Source organism: Lynx canadensis, chromosome D3 (assembly GCF_007474595.2).
Source record: "Lynx canadensis isolate LIC74 chromosome D3, mLynCan4.pri.v2, whole genome shotgun sequence".
NCBI classification, from domain to species: domain Eukaryota; kingdom Metazoa; phylum Chordata; class Mammalia; order Carnivora; family Felidae; genus Lynx; species Lynx canadensis.
In genome coordinates this window covers 18,080,974-18,100,882 of record NC_044314.2, presented here as the reverse complement: position 1 = coordinate 18,100,882, position 19,909 = coordinate 18,080,974, and the positions used below count along the sequence as shown (strand labels likewise).

The 19,909-nt window shown below is 41.7% G+C and overlaps 1 protein-coding gene across 1 annotated transcript; it reads right to left on the bottom strand.

Annotated features, from left to right (window-relative positions):
* Positions 1–1,567: 1,567 nt before the first annotated feature.
* Positions 1,568–19,874, bottom strand: NARS1 (asparaginyl-tRNA synthetase 1). Its single transcript, XM_030336535.1, has 15 exons — positions 19,728–19,874; positions 18,604–18,683; positions 16,036–16,101; positions 15,849–15,941; positions 15,673–15,762; positions 14,452–14,530; positions 12,835–12,905; positions 10,634–10,720; positions 8,941–9,162; positions 8,636–8,835; positions 8,081–8,216; positions 7,085–7,198; positions 3,835–3,966; positions 3,413–3,544; positions 1,568–2,680 (listed from the first exon to the last, which is right to left on the bottom strand). The coding sequence occupies exons 1-15, from the start codon at positions 19,768–19,770 to the stop codon at positions 2,549–2,551; spliced, it is 1,677 nt and encodes a 558-aa protein (XP_030192395.1). The 5' UTR covers positions 19,771–19,874; the 3' UTR covers positions 1,568–2,548.
* Positions 19,875–19,909: the final 35 nt, after the last annotated feature.

Below are 19,909 nucleotides of genomic sequence, written 5' to 3'. Positions count from 1 at the left end.
AATCTTGGCTCAGGTCACGATCTCACAGTTCGTGGGTTCGCGACCCGCGTCAGGCTCTACACTAGCAGTGCAGAGCCTGCTTGGGATTCTCTCTCTCTCAAAATAAATAAGCTTAAAAAAAAGAAAAAAAAAAGTAGCAGGGAGCTACTCAGTGATGGTCAACCTGGCTGTCCAAAAGCCCCACCTGGGTAGCTTCTGAAAGACATCCAGGACCCAACTCTGAACTTTGGATTCAATTAGTCTGGGATAAGACCCAGACATCGGCATTTTTAAGGTCCCCAAGTGATTCCAGTGCGTGGGAAGGAAGGTTGCTTCTGACAGGGTCATACTGCCCTGTACACTAAAGAAGAAAGTTTTAGTAAATGCTAGAGGCAAGCAGGTGAGGAGCGGGGAGGGAGACGCTGAGCAAAAAGGTAAAAGCTGGGTGGCTGCAAGCGGCTGCCAGACACAAGAGGGAGAGTTAATACCAAAGTCGTTTGAATTGCCGAGTAGCCTCCCGTCCGTCTCCAAAACCTCAAGCGGGCCTGTTGCACAAGTAGCAAAGGTAAAGGGGGTTGAGGGGGAAGAATCAACTTAAAGAGCCACGTCAGGAAAGAGCCGTGAGAGGACAGTCCCGCAGGAACAGGAACTCGGAACTGGGTGTCTGTGGCTGGACACACGGTGGAGCCTCAGGATGGGGCTGTGACACCAGGTGGCAGTAACAACTACACGGTCAAGGGAAGAACGTCCGCGTGCATAAGGTTTGCTGCTCGCCACACTCAGATTCTTGGCCCGATGTCACCATGACCTTGACGCATTTATCCCCACCTAATCCCACAGCTCTCTCTCAGCATTCAAAATTCTCCATTCATTTACACAATTAAAATTTAGACTGGGTCCAACCTCTTCCTCAAATTCTGATCAAATGAACTGCCTAGTTGAATCCAGTCAGAGCTCATTCACTTTCTTCCAAGTACTTTTTACTTAAAGATACAGGCCAAATATACGATATATCTTTTTAAGTTTATTCATTTATTTTGGAGGGGGTGGCGGGTGGGGGGGGAGGAGGGGAGGGAGGGGGAGAGAGAGAGAGAGAGAGAGAGAGAGAGAGAGAGAGAATGCATGTGTATGAGTGGGGAAGGGGTAGACAGAGAGAAAGAGAAAATCCCAAGCAGGCTCCACACTGTCAGTGCAGGGCCCAATGTGGGGCTCAAACTCATGAACCGGGAGATCATGAGCTGAGCCTAAATCGAGTCAGACACAACCGACTGAGCAGGCCAGGCACCCCACAGGCCAAATATACTATAAATGCCCCATTTCCATCTGCCATTTCACTTAATTGCAAAATAGGATATAATCTAATGTGTCCAAAAATAACAAAGATTACAAAACTTAACTAGAACCCACATCTAATTTTTAAAACTTGTTCCTCTTCACTATTATGTAATTTTAATAAAGCTACTAAATTTGGTAATATCTAACTTCCCATATACACATTATGAAAAATAAAAAGATTGACAAAAATGAAAAAGGCATGAACTAATGTAAGACTGAGATGTTCAGCTTTAGAAAAATTAAGCCAAGCAAATAGTTTTTATGTGTGTCCATTTATTGATTGCTGGGAATACAGCCTATTGAGAATACATGACATGCATTTTGGGAGAGAAATTAACCAAATCTGAAATGAAGGCATTCAATAAGCCTGCTAGGAGTTAATAAGGTAACACAGATTAGATCTAAAGACACGGTGTGGGAAGACTCAGACAGCCACGTACAATTGTCATTAACATTCCAGCTGCAAATTCTTTTGGAATTTATTTATTCTTAATTACTTAGAAATCACCAGGAAAGAGGGAAGCTCACTGCCTCTTTAGCTTAACCTAACGCTAGGAAGCAAAAAAAAAAATTTTTTTGCCGTAACTTCGAATTGTTTAGGGCAATTCCATTTTTACAAATTCTTCCACACCAATTCATATGCTTCAGAATTATAAGCAGCTCTACACAATTAGAAAAGATTAATAACCAATGCAAAAGTGTGTTTGATTCCAGTATCTATTACTGAATCACATTGTTCTAATACTAGCAGATTTTTACACCACACTGTTAATTTTCCCCCAAGATGTTCTAACTCACGGATACAATAAAATGACATAAATTAAAGAATTCCAGTTACACTTAACAGGACGAAACGATTAAGTTACTGGAATGTCTTAGTCCATAATTAAAACCTGTTTAAGTATATATGCGGCATATATGATGCAAAAATTATAACCTATAATTAGATAAAAATGCTGAAATGGATTTATAACTGTAGTGTTACATGCCACATGTTTCCCCCAAACTTTCTGATGGATATTGTTTTTTTAAATGACAGTACCAAAAAAAACCAAAGACAATATGGATGTTACGTGATATTCAAATGATTTGGATTGCTTTTGGTGGTAGAGAAAAAAGAAATAGATAAACATGAATGGAATAAAAAAGGGAAGATTTTGGCTTTTTTTTTGAAAGAGGCAGTCTGTTCCTTTCATAAACTGTATTCTTTGCTTAATGTTTCTGGAGGAATCAGTTATGGTTTGCAACGCTGGACAAATCGTGGGTATAAGCATACGTCTCGGATGTGATACCTATTCAGAATCCAGGTCAAGAATCGTTCCAAGCCCAAGCCATATCCGCCATGAGGACATGTGCCATATTTTCTCTGTTTAAAAAAAAAGAACAGATGTTTAAAATTTTGTCTAAGATATTAAAATTTTTCTACTGTGAAATGAGTTCACTTATCGTGGTTAAGAATTCAACTTTATTTTTAATTTTTTTAAATGTTATCTGTGAGAGAGAGAGAGAGAGAGAGAGAAGCAGAGAGAGGGGCGAGGGATCCGAAGCAGGCTCCGCACTGTCAGCACACAGCCCAATGCAGGGCTTCAACTCACAAACGGTGAGATCATGACCTGAGCCGAAGTCAGACGCTCAACCAACTGAGCCACCCAAGCGCCCCAAGAATTGAACTCTTATTCTATTTGCTTTCATAGGCCACGTGTGTAGAAATGATTTGGTATGAAAAATAAACCAGGGGTTAAGTGTCACCCTGAAAAGAAGAGATTTCAAACTTTTAAACTAAGTCAACGTCTCTGTTTATCAGAGGGAAATGAAAGCTAGCCTAGACGCTGGTAGAATCTAACAACAATTTTTTAAAATTTTAGTAGCAGTGACAAGGCCAGCAGCTAGTAGCTTTTCAAATGAAGTGCACATATTATTGGACAACGGTAAAACTAGTAATAATCCCATGCCACACTATTAGAACATCAAGCTGAATATAGCTCGTTCAAACACCAAAGTACCACACTGACTTCTCGCCTTTTAGGTTTCAGTTTATACAGAACTATTATAATGAAAACATTTAAGAGTGTAAAAACCAAAACAAAACTGTTCTTACCTGATCTGTGTACCAGTAGTAGGGAGTGGGGTCAATCCCTTCCCTTTTATAACCCGCCAGCATTTCTTCACTATCCCAGATACGCATTGAGCCTCCCACAATCTCACCAACATTTGGCATCAACACATCCACCTTTAAAAACAAGTAAATAAAATGCAGTTACTACCAAGCTGTCATGACACGGCTCTAGTTTCAAGGAAAACCACAATGAAGCTCTTACAGCTAACAGAGCACTACGGATGTAATATTCAAATCCTGTAATTTAACAAGAAATGTTAAACCCAATCAGAAGACAAAACCCACTTCTTCAAATATTGCCATTCTAGATGTATAATGCAGCATTTGCCATGAGCTGTATCTTATTCCAGTGGCAGTCCCCACCCCCTTAAGGAGCAAAATTATGATCTGAATCACAAACTGACAGATTCTGTAAGGCGGGAATCCTCAGGACATCGCTGCATGTAGAAGGACTTGATCTCTACGGGAAATCGACATAGCAAGATGGGCTCATTAATGGTGTCCGTCATCAGTCTCTCAGGAGCTTCTGGGATATCCTGCGGTGAAACAAGGCTTCATTAACATTTACTACTCGAAAGGCAACACGACAGAGGCAGCTCTCACCCAGAAGCAGCCCTTATCTCATGAATGCAACACAGCAGAGAATACACACCCATCCACAACCCATACCCATGGGTGGAAGCAACAGTTTCTTTCAAAAACAATCAAGGTATTCTAAAAACTCACACGCAGTTATTAAACCAACCGCAAAAAGATCCGCTTCCTTCTACAGTACATCTCAAGAGCCATGCTGCTTGAGGGGCGCCTGGGTGGCGCAGTCGGTTGAGCGTCCGACTTCAGCCAGGTCACGATCTCGCGTTCCGTGAGTTCGAGCCCCACGTCAGGCTCTGGGCTGATGGCTCGGAGCCTGGAGCCTGTTTCCGATTCTGTGTCTCCCTCTCTCTCTGCCCCTCCCCCGTTCATGCTCTGTCTCTCTCTGTCCCACAAATAAATAAACGTTGAAAAAAAAAATTAAAAAAAAAAAAAAAAAAAAGAGCCATGCTGCTTGAGAGACGAAAACCAAACCACTCAAGTCGTTATCACTGTGACTAGATACTGTTCAGTTTCTTTTCTCAGGGGCCAGTTTCGTCTAGCTCTGAAGCAAACATGGTCCGCTTAGTCCCATATGGCATAAGATCATCAGTGAATGCTCCAGAATATCACTGGTCTATGCACAGTGTGTTATTAATAACACTAATCTTTAAACTCTCCTGTCATCTGTACTTCTTTTCCTGTTACAATAAATCTATGTGGCTTCAATGGTAGGAAGACAAGAGTCGTAAGACAAATAACCAGTATCAAGTTCCTAAGCGTAACCGCACGTAGAATAGTTGGCCGAGAAATGTTAGATGATGAAGAACAGGGCTAATCTGCTTCTCATTCGAAACATCATCTGGGTAAACCACACATAAATTCAAGTTAAACCTGTAAAGTCTTGTCTCAGTACAAACTGACCGAGAGAACAGGACAAGACTCATTGGTATGTTTAACCTAAGAGCCAAACTGGAGCTTAGCAATCACCTGGCACAGGGGTCACCAAGCCCCAGTCCCGGGAGGCCTGTGCCCTCTAAAGTAAAGAGAGGAAATGGGAGATGAGTTGGATAATACTGGTCCCTCAGCTTTCGTCTGCTTTACCTACTAGAGTGAGATTTAACTGGGAGGAAATGGTATTAAAAAAAAAAAAAATTTAACGTTTATTCATGTTAGAGAGAGACAGAGAGAGAAAGAGTGCGAGCAGGAGAGGGGCAGAGAGAGAGGGAGACACAGAATCCCAAGCAGTCTCCAGGATCTGAGCTGTCAGCACAGAGCCTGACGCGTGGCTCGAACTCACGAGCCGTGAGATCATGACCTGAGCCGAAGTTGGATGCTTAACCGACTGAGCCACCAGGCGCCCCCGGGAGGAAATGGTCTTACTGCACATTCCAAAAAGTTGGAGGACCACGTATGTACTCTGGTGTCCTCATGTGTACGGGATGACATCAGCATACAATAAATGCTGACAAGCTTCGAGGGCCTTTTGAGCCTCAAAGCATTCAATTCACGGAGTCCTCACAACATGGCAAAGCTGCTCTTACCTCCACAGTAGAGATAAAGAACCAGGGGGTGGGGTCACTGGCCTCCCATTACTCAGCAGTAAGGACACAGGTGGGAGCTAAGCCCACCTGGAGGGCTTCTTACTCCAAACATTGTGCTCTTTCCACTCAACTTTGTGACACTACTTTGCTAAGTTTTAGGTAATAACGATTCTCAAATCTTCAATACAAACATTTTTTTAAAGTGTTTCCTTATTTTTTGAGGGAGAGGGAGGGAGAGGGAGAGAGGGGGAGAGAGAGAGAGAGACAGAACATGAGCGGCAGAAGTGCAGAGAGAGAGGGAGACACAGAATCCGAAGCAGGCTCCAGGCTCCGAGCTGTCGGCACAAAGCCTGACGTTCAAACTCACGGATCACGAGATCATGACCTCAGCCAAAGTTGGACGCTTAACCTACTGAGCCACCCAGGCGGCCCCAAAATTTTGTTATTATACACCACCAACTGAAACACTAGAAGTAATTTATAGAGGTCTAATATACTGTTTGTCCTCTCTGTAAATTCCTTCCAAAAATGAAACAAAACTCTAGTTAGCAGTAGCTACTCATATATATATATATTTTTAAATAGCAATACTCAAATTTTATCTATAAAAACAGATTTGCAAATACTATGTAAGAAATGATTAAATGCACAGGGAAGAGGACTTAATAGTGTTAACAATCTATACCTCTAATATACATTCCCAGTTTATCTGAAACACTAGACCACCTTCCCCATCAAGACCACCTTACCCTGCTCTCTTGGTTTGCATTTCAAACAACAGCTATTTTCTTTGACTCTTCTCCACCTGGAAAAGTTTTAATATATTCTTTTGGGAGAGGAATCCTCTTTGAAAGAGCCAGGTTACTTTCTCCAGACAAATAAAACGAACATAAACATACCAATATTTTGTATGTAATTCCATTTATTTTTTTTAATTAATTAACTTATTTTGAGGGAGAGTGAGCATGAGTGAGGGAGGGGCAGATAGAGAGGGAAGGAGAGGGAGGGGGAGAGAGAGGGAGAGAGGGAGAGGGAGAGAGAAAGAGAAAGAGAGAGAGAGAGGGAGAATCCCTAGCAGGCTCCACACTATCAGTGCAGAGCCCAACGTGGAGCTCGAACTCACGAACCGTGAGATCATGACCTGAGCCAAAATCAAGAGTTGGACACTTAAAGGACCGAGCCACCCAGGCGCCCCCTGCATGTAATTTTAAAGTTTACACCTTTCTGAAGCCTCCCACTAGTCTTGAGAATTACCACTAGAGTAAATCTAGACCATGGATTGATCATGGAAGAAGAGGAAAGAGGCAAAAGAGAAGATGTGACAGCTACTTATTGAATACTACAGAAATGTACCGTTCTAAGGCTTACTCTACACTTGCGGATTCTGAGTCCTAACAACCCCAGGGAGGAGGTGGGTCTGTTGTTACCATTTATTTGACCAGAAGCAGATGCCTCCTGCATTACTGGTTAAATAACCAGAGTAGCAATCCACTTACTCACAATGACACCTTTGAAACAACAATTAGAAAGCAATACATACCTCTCCAAATTCATAGAAAGTTCCATCTTCTTTCTTTATGTCGTGTTCTTTCAGCCACACAATAGCATCTGAATAGTTCATTCGCTTAAAAGGCCGTTTGGGGGGCTTGAAGTTCTATAACGGAAAGAAAAAATACAGTGTATGTGAAGAAGCAGTAACACTAAAAGCTCCATTTTAAGAAAAACTGTTCATCATTATTGCAAAATGTTATTTCAGACTAGCAAACAACGAGGACATTCCTACAAATGGAATCAAAGTTTCTCTTAAAAATATAAGTACAGGGGCGCCTGGGTGGCGCAGTCGGTTAAGCGTCCGACTTCAGCCAGGTCACGATCTCGCGGTCCGTGAGTTCGAGCCCCGCGTCGGGCTCTGGGCTGATGGCTCAGAGCCTGGAGCCTGTTTCTGATTCTGTGTCTCCCTCTCTCTCTGCCCCTCCCCCGTTCATGCTCTGTCTCTCTCTGTCCCAAAAATAAATAAACGTTGAAAAAAAAAAAAATTTAAAAAAAATAAAAAAAAAAAAAAAATATAAGTACAGAAATGCGAGAACGTGGTCAAAAGGTACAAACTTCCAGTTATAAAATAAGTCAGTCCTGAGGATATAATGTGCAACAAGGGGACTATATCTAACAATACTCGATTTATAAATTTGAAAGTTGCTAAGAGAATAGATCTTAGAAGGTTGCATCGTAAGAACAAATTGTATATCAAATCATTATGCTGTACACCTGAAACTAATAATAAAGCTATGTACCAATCGTATGTTTAAATATATATATATGTATATATATGTATATACACACACATATGTATGTATATGTATACATATACATATATATGTATACATATGTATATATGTGTGTGTGTGTATATATACACATAAACAGTGAGTTATTTCAGAGCTCACATCATTAAATCTAGAAAAACTGATGGTGAAGACTTCATTACTTTCCGAAAAAAAAATTATGATTTTGCATGTCCATAAAACAGTACTCCTACCGGGTTGAGGTCGTGCACTATGCTTGCTGCAGGTGATTTCAAGACTCTGTCCACCACATCACAAACCAAGTCCTCCAATCGATTCAGGAGCTCCTCAAAGGTCAGGAAAGGGCACTCTGCTTCCACGTGTGTGTATCTGAAGAACAAGACACTAGCTGGGGGCCACTCTTCTTTTCTGCCAAGTTTCTCCCAAGCAAGGACATTAACATTGCAAAACTGCCCAGAAATGTGCAATTCCAGCACCACTAACCAACTCCCAACTCAGCAACTTAGTTTTAGGGCCCCTTTCTTTCCTCTGTGAATAGTGATTTGTTTATCCCTTATAAAGGATCAAGGCCAAGTGAAAGAAGAGCCCAAAGCTAGCTCTGGCCTAGGAGGCAAAACCATACATGACTTCCATTAATTTGTTGAACTGCCTTCCACATACCCTTTTAATAGGTCAGTTTTTTTTTTTTTTTTTACATAGTCATCATTTTCCTACATAAAGATTGCTTCTCTAAACATACGTTCTTAAAAATATTCTTTTTAAATAACAATAAAAAGACAATTCTGTACTCAGCCAGGTGCCTTCGTGTTCTGGACTGTTCCGCCCGGTATGACTGTGCAATACAAAACACATCTCCCAGAGCCGGAATGCAGGTCTCGAGGTACAACTGAGAGGACTGAGTCAAAAATGCCTCTTCCCCAAAATAGTCCAGCTTGAAGAGCGTAGCACCACCTTCCACCTGTGTTTGCACTAACGTTGGAGGAGTAACCTGTTCCAATGGAAAGGCGTAAATAAAGGCTAGTGAGTGCCACCATTCAAGTGTAAAAATGGCAGAAGGTATCGTTTGTTTTACAAAAGATGAACACACACTTACTTCATAGTATCCCCTATCAAAGAAGTGATCTCGAAAGCACCTAGTGACCACGGAACGTGCTTTCAGGATCTTGGACATGTTTTCTCCCCGGATCATCATGTGTCGGTTGTTGAGCTGGACGTCAACATCCGACTCCTCGTTGATCAGGTTATCAGCTCCTCCGGCAGGGGCCAACCCGATCAGTTCCCAGAAGTCACAGCTCAGCTCATGGCCACCGGGAGCCTACATTTTAGAAAGAGGGGTGGGGAGAAAGGAGAGAGAGGAGAAGACAAAAAAACTAACATTATTGAGGATTTTAATTTATGTCAAAATTTTTGGTAACCTGGTATTTCTAAGACCTCATCAGTATTAGCCTACTTTTCCAATCACAAAGACCCAATAATTCAATTTTACATTGATATTTTTAATATTCCTCTCAGAGTAAATATGCAATTTAAAAACAAAATAGGAGGGGCGCCTGGGTGGCGCAGTCGGTTAAGCATCCGACTTCAGCCAGGTCACGATCTTGCGGTCCGTGAGTTCGAGCCCCGCGTCTGGCTCTGGGCTGATGGCTCGGAGCCTGGAGCCTGTTTCCGATTCTGTGTCTCCCTCTCTCTCTGCCCCTCCCCCGTTCATGCTCTGTCTCTCTCTGTCCCAAAAATAAATAAAAAACGTTGAAAAAAAAAATTAAAAAAAAATAAATAAATAAAAAAAAATAAAAACAAAATAGAAAAGCACTAACTAGAAAATAAATGATAATCTTGCAACTTGGAGTAAGTACTAACCACCATTACCAGCCAGCGTATCTTCTCACCTTTGCCCGATAATTTAAAATAACACTTCACTTATATTAAAAAACTCCTTAAATGCAAAGATTTTACCAAAAGCTCTTTCTCTTTGGAACAGATATATGACAGAAATTCAAATTCTCCCTAATAAGTTCATTAATAGCAATTCATTTTAGAAGCCAGGCATCATGGAATATATGTAATTATCTTGGTGCCAAACCCTGGAGAGCAAGTAACACATCATAACGACTACTCCGTTTTGCAAATGACATTACGTCAGTGAACTTGAATCAGATATTTATTCTTAATGTAGGTTCTTTTACATGAAGTCCGGGAGACCCTCTTTTATCGGTATTTCTAGTCTATCAGGAAAACTCTAGGGGCTCCCTCTGGTGGTTAATATGCCACATTCGTTCGTTTTCTTTCCCAGCCAGCAAGCAGAACCACACAGTAATTACCTGAACGATTATTACCAACAAGTAGCTGTAACTGGTGTGGGTTATGGGCCTGTTGGCTGGAGAACAAACAACTCTCTATCAGAATTACAGTTCACTTTTTCTAAAAGAGACTTTCAAATTCTGTTCATAAAATTTCAGATTCAGGTTACTATCCTCTCATAAAATTTTTTGGGGAGATGGCTCTTACTTCCACCTTGCTGAAAAATTATTCACACATCCGTAGCAAAGTGGCTTTACTATGGCCCCTGAAGGTTATTTAAGAAATCTGTAAAACTGGAAATCCCTGAGTTTGTTGTATCATGTGAGATGTACAGTGTACATATCTCGCTGGAAAAGGTAAAGGGATGTTAAATTTAGCAAGGACATCACAGTAGCGGGTTTATTTCCCAAATACAGAAAGTACAAAAAGAAAAGCACTGGAGAACAAACAACCACCTATTCATCCAGTGAGGAATTCAATCTACTCACCTGCTTGCCCTTTGGGGTCAGATTCAGCATCCCATAGACTGCAACGCTACTCTCGGTGGCCAAGACTACTCCATTGTAACACTGACACTGTAAAAAGATTAAAACTCAAATTTACTGACTCATATTTACGTAAAAATATATGTTCCAATGCATAGAAAGCTAAGGGGATTACTTACATAGAAGTTACCTGGTCTAAAACCGGTAAAATAATACGGCCATTAGTATTTAGTACTAATATCTACTATTAATAGCTATTTTTGTGGGGGAAGGATCCATCTATTTACAGATAAACATACAGAAGTAAATAGACACTTTATACACATATATATGCAGAAACGACAGTAGCCCACATCTCTTAAAAATACCTGAACAGTCCATTTTTTTTCTTTAAAATTCAGACTGTTGAAATAATAAACAGTCCACCTAGACTATGATCGTCGATACTACTAAAATCATTAGGACAAAAGTGACAAGTACCTTTATAAGGGAGGGGTCAGGCTATCAACACTTCAACTCACTATCATCAAATCATAGAAAAAAAGACAACATGTGTCTTTATGTGTTTTGTGATGTGATGCGATTGAAAGAGCAGAGCCTCGCCCAGGAAGTAGCTGTGTCAAAAACAAACAAACAAACAAAACAAAACTAAACCAAACCAAACAAAAAAACCCAAAAACCTGAATCTGATAAGCTTATAAGAAATACAGAGGACAGAGGAACATGTTAAATGACATCTCAGGATGCAACCAACCAAATCTAGAATGGACAAGTTCCACAAGACAACCAACTAGGTTTTTTCAAACAAATAAACAGCAAGGGCTGGTTGTGGGGGGGCGGGTGGAGGGAGTGAGGATGGAGGAAGAAAAGAAAAAGGAAGAACGGTTACAGACTGAGATTTCAGACCCGCATCAACTCAAAGGAATACATAGATCTGGTGTGGGTTCTCATTCAAACCAACCAATTAGGAGTGGTCTTCATTTTAGGAAGTTGTGATAACATTAGCATGGTTATCTTAGAAATATTTTGGCGGGCGGGGGGGGGGGGGGGGGCTCCTGAGTGGCTCAGTTGGTTAAGCCTCGGACTTCGGCTCAGGTCACAATCTCACAGTTTGTGAGTTCAAGCCCTGTGTCAGGCTCTGCTGACAGTGTGGAGCCTGGATCCTGCTTCGGATTCTGTGTCTCCTTCTCTCTCTGTCCCTCCCTGCTCATGCTCTGTCTCTATCTCTCAAAAATAAATACACTTAAAAAAATTTTTTTTTCTTGGAGATGCAAATTCAGGTATATTTATATGAAATGGTACAACGTCTGGGGAGTAAAAGTGGGGGGGGGTGTAGAAAACCAGAACTGGCCACACATTAGTCATTACTTAATGACTTAATGTTTTTGTCCCCCTAAAATTCGTATGTTGAAATCCTGCACCCCAATGCACGGGGTGAGGAAGTGAGGCCCCGCAGAGGTGATGAGGATGAGATGAGGTCATGAGGGTGGGTCACGGGGTTAGCGCCCTTTTAAGAGTTACCAGGGTTTGCCCCCCTCCTCTGCTCTCTGCCATGTGAAAATGCAACAGGAAGTTGGCAGTCTGCAACCAGGAAGAGGGCCCTCACCAGAACACAATCGGCCTCTAGAACTGTGAGAAATAAGTTTCTATTTGTAAGCCAACCAATCTATGGTACTTTATTACAGCAGCTGAAACTGACGAAGATGTTAACGAAGCTAGGTGATGAACCCCTGAGGTTTCCTCATACAGCTGACCTGGAACAATTTGGGAGTTAGGGGTGCTGACCCCCTGCACCGTCAAAAATACACTTATCACTTGATTCCCCCAAAACTTAACTAACAGCCTAAGGTTGACCAGAAGCCTTACCAATAACATAAAATCAATTAACATATTTTACATGTTATGCGCATTATATACTGTATTCTTAAAGGAAACTAGAGAAAGGGAGACGTCATGAACAAGGTCATAAAGGAGAAAGTACACTTACGATACTGTAAAAAAACCCATGTGCAAAGCGGACTTGTGCAGTTCAAACCCATGTTGTTCGAGGGTCAACTGTACTGTTTCCTATTTTTATGTGTTGGAAATTTTCCATAATAACAGTTTAAAATACATAAACCGCTCCTAAAATTCCCAAAACTAACAGTAAAGGAACTTACTGAAAATAATCAGATTTTCAGCTATAAGGAAGAAAAAACACTTACCAAGTCATCCGACAAGACACATTGAAGATAACCCGTACCATCCCGCAACACTAGGAACATTAAATTCTTTCCTAAACGTGAGAAAGAAAAATTTAGCCAGAAGGTTCTCAAGGCACATAAAAGTACTTTCTCATAATTTGATATTAAAAAAGGAAACTCCATGGTTAAGTGTTAAAAGGTCAAACCTCCCTTGTGGCCCCCTTCCTCCGAAGCAGCCACTGGTAATATCACTACTCAGTATTCGTAAAGTTCTTTACTTTCTGCACTCTGCTCCCAAAGCCTATGTGAGCCTCATGATCCACGTGACCATGGGAAAGCAAGACAGTAAGCCATGTGAGACGAGGGATTAGGTCTTATTCACCCCTGCATCCCCTGTAATAACCTGGTGCTGTGTGCTCAGTGGGAGGGGCATAAACATTGCTGCACAGAATCACTCTTTTTATTTATGCCCCATCTTATTTCCAAAGGATGTGATAACTCCTTACAATAAAATACATGTAATAAAAATAATAATACGAGGGGCGCCTGGGTGGCTCAGTCGGTTAAGTGTCTGACTCCCAATTTCAGCTCAGACATGATCTCGCGGTTCCGTGGGATTGAGCCCAATGCTGGGCTCTGCACTGATGGTGAGGAGCCTGCTTAGGATTCTCTCTCTCCCTTTCTCTCTGCCACTCCCCCACTTGTGCCCGACTCTCTCTTAAAATAAACAAACATTAAAAAAAAATAAAAATAAGAGAAAGCAGAAAGTCAGAGCCAAGGGAGAAGTAGAATGCAGATACACTAATTATAAGAGTCAACACTACTGCCATAAATAAATTTCAGATCTGGCTTTGTACTTCCTGTAATACATCCCCTGCTTTTCATTAAATAATTAAATTCAAGGGGCGCCTGGGTGGCGCAGTCGGTTAAAGCGTCCGACTTCAGCCAGGTCACGATCTCGCGGTCCGTGAGTTCGAGCCCCGCGTCGGGCTCTGGGCTGGTGGCTCAGAGCCTGGAGCCTGTTTCCGATTCTGTGTCTCCCTCTCTCTCTGCCCCTCCCCCGTTCATGCTCTGTCTCTCTCTGTCCCAAAAATAAAAATAAAAAAAACGTTGAAAAAAAAAAAAAATTAAAAAAAAAAATAATAATTAAATTCAAGTAGACAAATATTTACTGGATACTTCTGATCTCTGTGGTTGCTTACCGTTAAATAGCATTTAAATAATCTTTAAATAACTTGTATCTTAAATGTTTATTTATTTATTTATTTATTTTTGAGGGGGCATGGAGCAGAGAGAGAAAGAGAGAGGGGACCTCAAGCAGGCTCTGCACTGTCAGCCCAGAGCCTGATGAGGGGCTCGAAGTCACAAACCATGAGATCATGACCTGAGCCGAAATCAAGAGTCAGACGCTTAACCGACTGAGCCACCCAGGTGCCCCAGCATTTAAGTAATTTTTAAACCTGTAATAGTCATATTACAGAAGAACAAAGTAAGGCCATGGTTCACATCTTTTAAAACCTAGCTTCCAATACCAAAAATTTCACCCCTCTTCCCAAGAAAAGGTCTTTAACGTTCTCCTTCACCTAAGACCAGGGATGTTTAAAATTGAAGAGAGAAAAGCAAAGCTATACCATTTACCTTGCCTACGCAGCCTGTGGACCCAGCCAAATACCTTTACTCTTTGGCCTCTGTATCCTTCCAGTGCATGAATCTTCACCTGTCAAATTGAAATCAGTAACATTTGACCAACTGTGTAATTTACCACATATCAACTTCTCCACTACTATTAGACGGATGACAGTAAAAGTGTTAAAGATTCACAAATGGTACAAAACTACAGTCATTCTACAGCAGGTCGGAACCAACAAGTTTCACCATATTGGAGTGGTTAAAAAAAAAAAAAAAATCCAAGTCTTCTCTTAGTGTAAAACTGACCCTGAGAAACATCGGGAATCTCAGATACTGATATATAAGCAATGATGAAATGAAGTCATAATAGCAACAACCAGTCCACACAGAGCCCTCTCCTGCCCTCATAGTCCCTCCTGACATCGAAAGGTGGAAGCTAAGCAAGGCCAGCTTTTGTTTTGGAGGGGTAAGGAGAGAGGAGCACAGGAAGGGGAGCATGAATGCAGCCAAGACAGCTCATCGTTAAGGACACAGGAAAAATAGGAAAATTCATCAGGAGCAAGAACGACTTGACATTTAAGTATGTCCACTCACAGCCCAGCATCTGTTCTAGAGAAAATACAGAGGCATACAATTCACAAAATCACAAAATGTTTTATCTGTTTAAAAAAGTCATGAAAACAGGGGTGCCTGGGTGGCTCAGTTGGTTAAGTGTCCAACTTCAACTCGGGTCATGATCTCACAGCTTGTGAGTCTGAGCCCCACATCAGGCTCTGTGCTGACAGCTCAGAGCCTGGAGCCTGCTTTGGATTCTGTGTCTTCCTCTCTCTCTCTGCCCCTCCCCTGCTCATGCTCTGTCTCTCTCTCTCTCCTTCAAAAATAAATATTAAAAAAGAAACATCACTATTAAAAAAAGTAATATTGAAAATCATGGATTTTGACCCCTTATTTTATGGTGAGGAAATGGACAGGTAGGGAGGGAGGACACTTAGGCAGCTTTTAGGCAGGGCAGGAACCATTCAACACCTAATTACTAAACTTTATAATAAAACGAACCCCAGGAGAACCAGCCTCATAACTCGAAAATGTAATTTCCCTCTACGCCTTCTAAAAGGCAAGGAAGGGTAAATGGTGCAAAGGAACAGGCCATGGGGCACGCCCCTCAGACACAGAGCTGACAGTCTGGCGTGGGAAGTCCACGATACTTGGGACAACACGTGTCACACTCACACATTTTGGCTCTGGGAGACTTGGATCGTTTTTGATGGTAATTTTCTTTGCTTCTTCCAGGTTCTTTTCTCTTCGCAAATTGTCTTCTGCCTAATTTTAACAATAAAGCAATCTGTTAACACGGTTTCTAGTATTCTAACCCCAAAACCGTTCACAGTCGCAAAGTCATGACTCACCTCTTTCTTTTCCCGGGATTCACTCTTCATTTGTTCCCTATGCCACATTTTTTTAATGTTCTTCATCTGTGATTTAGAAATAACATCCCACCTCTAGAGAGAAAAACATATTTTTTTCAAGACCTCCATGTTCTGATGCAAATTTATTCATAAAATGTAATTCTGTTGAGTTTTTTAGCTCACCTACCTCATTTTCTTTTTGTGAGTCTATGTAAATGGTGGGGAAGGGCTCTTTTCCTACCGTCATCAAAGCCTTGGGTGGGAAGGGAGAAAAAGAAAATTGCTTTAACGTTGTACAATATTTGAAATCAAAATAACATCCTAATTATGAGGCAACTTCAGCTATCTAGAACATAATCAAGAGCCAGGAAGAAAAGCATACAGACCCCAAGAGCCAAAAGTCAATGTTCATAGAATGACTGGTCAGATGTACTAAAAACACTTTGCTTAAAGTAGAAGTGCTCACGTCCTTTCACAAAAATTCTAGCAAGTTCGGTTGCACATTACAGTTGACCCCTAAACACGGGTTTAAACTGAGTGGGTCCAGGGGCTCCTGGGTGGCTCAGCTGGTTGAACGTCTAACTTCGGCTCAGGTCATGATCTCACAGTTTGTGAGTTCAAGCCCTGCGTCGGGCTCTGTGCTGATAGCTGAGAGTCTGGAGCCTGCTTTGGATTCTGTGTCTTCCTCTCTCTCTGCCCCTCCCCTGCTCACAGTCTGCCTCTCAAAAATGAATAAACATTAAAAAAAATTTTTTTTAACTGAGTGGGTCCACTTATGCAGATTTTTTCCCACAGATACAGTATAGTACTGTAAGTACATTTTCTCTTCCTTATTTTATTTTTTTTTAAGGTTTATTTTTATTTTTGAGAGAAAGAGTGCAAGCAATGGAGGGGCAGAGAGAGAGAGAGAGAGGGGGACAGAAGATCTGAAGCGGGCTCCATGCTGACAGCAGAGAGCCTGATGTGGGTCTTGAACTTATAACTGTGAGATTCTGACCTGAGCCAAAGTCGGACACTCAAATGACTGAGCCATCCAGGTGCCCCTCTTCCTTATGATTTTAACATGTTCTTTTTTCTTGTTTACTTTTTTAAAAAATACAATATATAATATATATACCGTTCAAAATATGTGTTGACTGTTTATGTGATTGGTAAAACTTCTGCTTAACAGGAAGCTATTAGTAGTTAAGTTTTAGGGAAGTCAAAAGCTATATACAGATTTGACTCTGCGGGGGTGTGTTGTTCAAGGATCAACTGTATACAGTTTCCCAGTATAAGGCAGACTGGAAGAAACAGATTTTAAGGGGCTGTGGGGACCAGCAGGAAGTATACGGAGAACGACAGAGGAGAAAGAGCTAACGATAAAAGACAGTCACAGATTACACCTAAATGGTTAATCTTCATTAAGAAATCAAGGAAGTTGTTTCTGAAACTCTTTCAGAAACAAAAACAATGGTTGAGAACCTTAAGGCTAAATAAGCCTCATTTAATTTGAAAAATTCCTCCATGTAGAACACCTCTTTTCATAAATATGAAGACATATCAGGTGTTGCTGTGTCATTTAGATTTCATAGTTTATATTACTTGATTCAGTCAACCACGAAATGTAACAAATTAGTCTCTCCAGGTACAGGATCTACAGCTTACAAAAACTAAAGGTCTAGTTTCCAAACCTGGAAAATAATTTTCATCTTGTCTTAACGCTAACCCCAACTCAATGATCATCGCAGAGGAGGGAACCTGGATCTTTTAAAAACATCCAAGAGGAGGAATTCTTTTTAATAATCAGACTTTGTAGAGATGTTTGTAAATCATTAGGAATTTGCTACCTGACACTCTCTACTGATGGCTCTTTTTTTATCACTGAAATTGAAAGACCCAAACTTTAATTCCCCAAATTAGAATGGCACACTTTTGCTAATAGTGACATTCTGCAAACATTCACCTAAACACTGTTGTCAGCTTTGGGGAGCCATAGGAATCACCCCAAAACACCTGGAAATGAAAGATTTCCCTCTAAAAGTTATGACTCAGCCTCCCTCACATGAAATTCATGCCCAGATTTCTTCTAATCTCCCAAGAGGCCTCTTAGTGAATTTACCACTAGAATCTAGATGTGATCCTGAGTCCTGAGACTCAAAGAATCTAATTTGTATTAGTACACTAAGAATGGACCCGTTTCTCAGAACAGACACTCCGTGATTCAGGAGTCTGTAGAGTGAAGACAGAATGCTAATTTACTAACGTACTATTATTTCTCATGATCTAAAAATCCTCGAGTTTCGCATGTTCTCTCTCAGGGTGATAAGAAAGAAAAAGAAGACACCTCTTCAAAATGTTCAAATTAAGGTTAAAACCTTCTTCATCCAATACTCTTAAAGCTACACAGCTGTATACATTCCTCATTTTCTCTTTCCTGAAAATTCTCTTCAAATCTATTTCTTGGGGTGCCTGGGTGGCTCAGTCGGTTGAGCATCCGACTTCGGCTCAGGTCACAATCTCGAGGTTAGTGAGTTCGAGCCGCGCGTCGGGCTCTGTGCTGACAGCTCGGAGCCTGGAGCCTGCTTTGGATTCTGTGTCCTCCTCTCTCTCCGCCCCACCCCTGCTTGTGCTCTGTCTCTGTCTTTCAAAAATGAATAAACATAAAAAAAATTAAAAAACAATCTACTTCCTGAAATAAAATCATTGACAACTCACAGAGCAATAGACATAAGTCATTAATAAACACAAAGCCATTTTCCTAATGAGACGCTACCTTTAGACCTGTTTTAAAAGGTTTCTCCTTGGTTCCATCACCTGTAGCATCATTTCCCTCTCGATCCGAGACATAGAGCTCTGTTTTACAAAAGGAGAGTAAGTTACTCACTTGGCCAATAATTATTAGTCACCTCATACTGTAACTACTTCATCCATTCTTTACCTTTGTGAACAGAACAAGCAACTGATAAGCAAAAATTACCACAGTCCAAAAGAAGTATCATAATTACTTTCCCACTCCCTTATTTCAGTGACATCACATAAAAACACACTAGTTACAAATTTGGCTTTTCAAAATGAACTTTGATGATTCTAATTTGTGAGACTGCTTCTGTATCTATTGGAGTCCGAAACAAAACAAAACAAAAAAAGGCTTTGGAGTTGGCCAGACCAGACTGGAATCTTGGATGTTGTGCTTTAAAAGCCAGGTGATCCTCGGGAATTCACTTAACCTTTCTGAGCTTATTTGTCTATGAAATGAGGGAAAACATGATACCCATCTTGATCGGCTGCACGGAGGACGAAATAACACATGCAAAACAGATATCCCAGTGACAGTGCACAGATGTCAAATAAATACCACCTCCGTCTGATCTTTAAAGGATACCGAAGCTCTGAGCTTAAACAAACCGCAGAAGGCCTTATAACTAGTTGAGTGTGAACAGTGACATCAGTCCAGGTCTCTGTCTTCCTTTTTCTACTGCACCATATGGTCCCCCGGAAATCTCAATATAAATGAGGATGTGTGAAAGCGAATTAGCATTCACAAGTCCTTTCGGGATGATCTCTTGGAAGAGCTTACATATTTGGGGATTACTCTGATGTCTCACAGTGCCTCGCAGTGCCCAAGTCTCAGCTGAATCACGAGATGGTTCGCCGTGGGGCAGGGTCCGAGGCTGCCGCCATCGCAGTCCCCGGACATTGGGGGTTCCCGGGGAGCCGGGCCCCGCTCCGCGAGTTGGGACCCAGCGGGGGTCCAGGCCCCTCCCTCGCTCCCATCTTTCACGAATAAATAGCGGTGGACCGCCCACTGGGGACCAGGCAATCCACTGCAACTAGCTTCCTGCCCCACGCAGGGGCATCGCTCCACTTACACACTCTGGGTCCCCGATCCCCGCTCACCTAGTACCATCCCTGCGGTCGGCCCGGTCACCTCCAAGGACATCGCCTGCAACGCACTGCCGCCTTGTCACCCCAACGTGCACCGGAGGATTCCTCGACTCGGACGTTGCATCAGAACGACGCGCATAGGCCGCCCCGGCGAATCACCCGAGCGTCAGGGCGCATTGGTTACAGGAAGATAC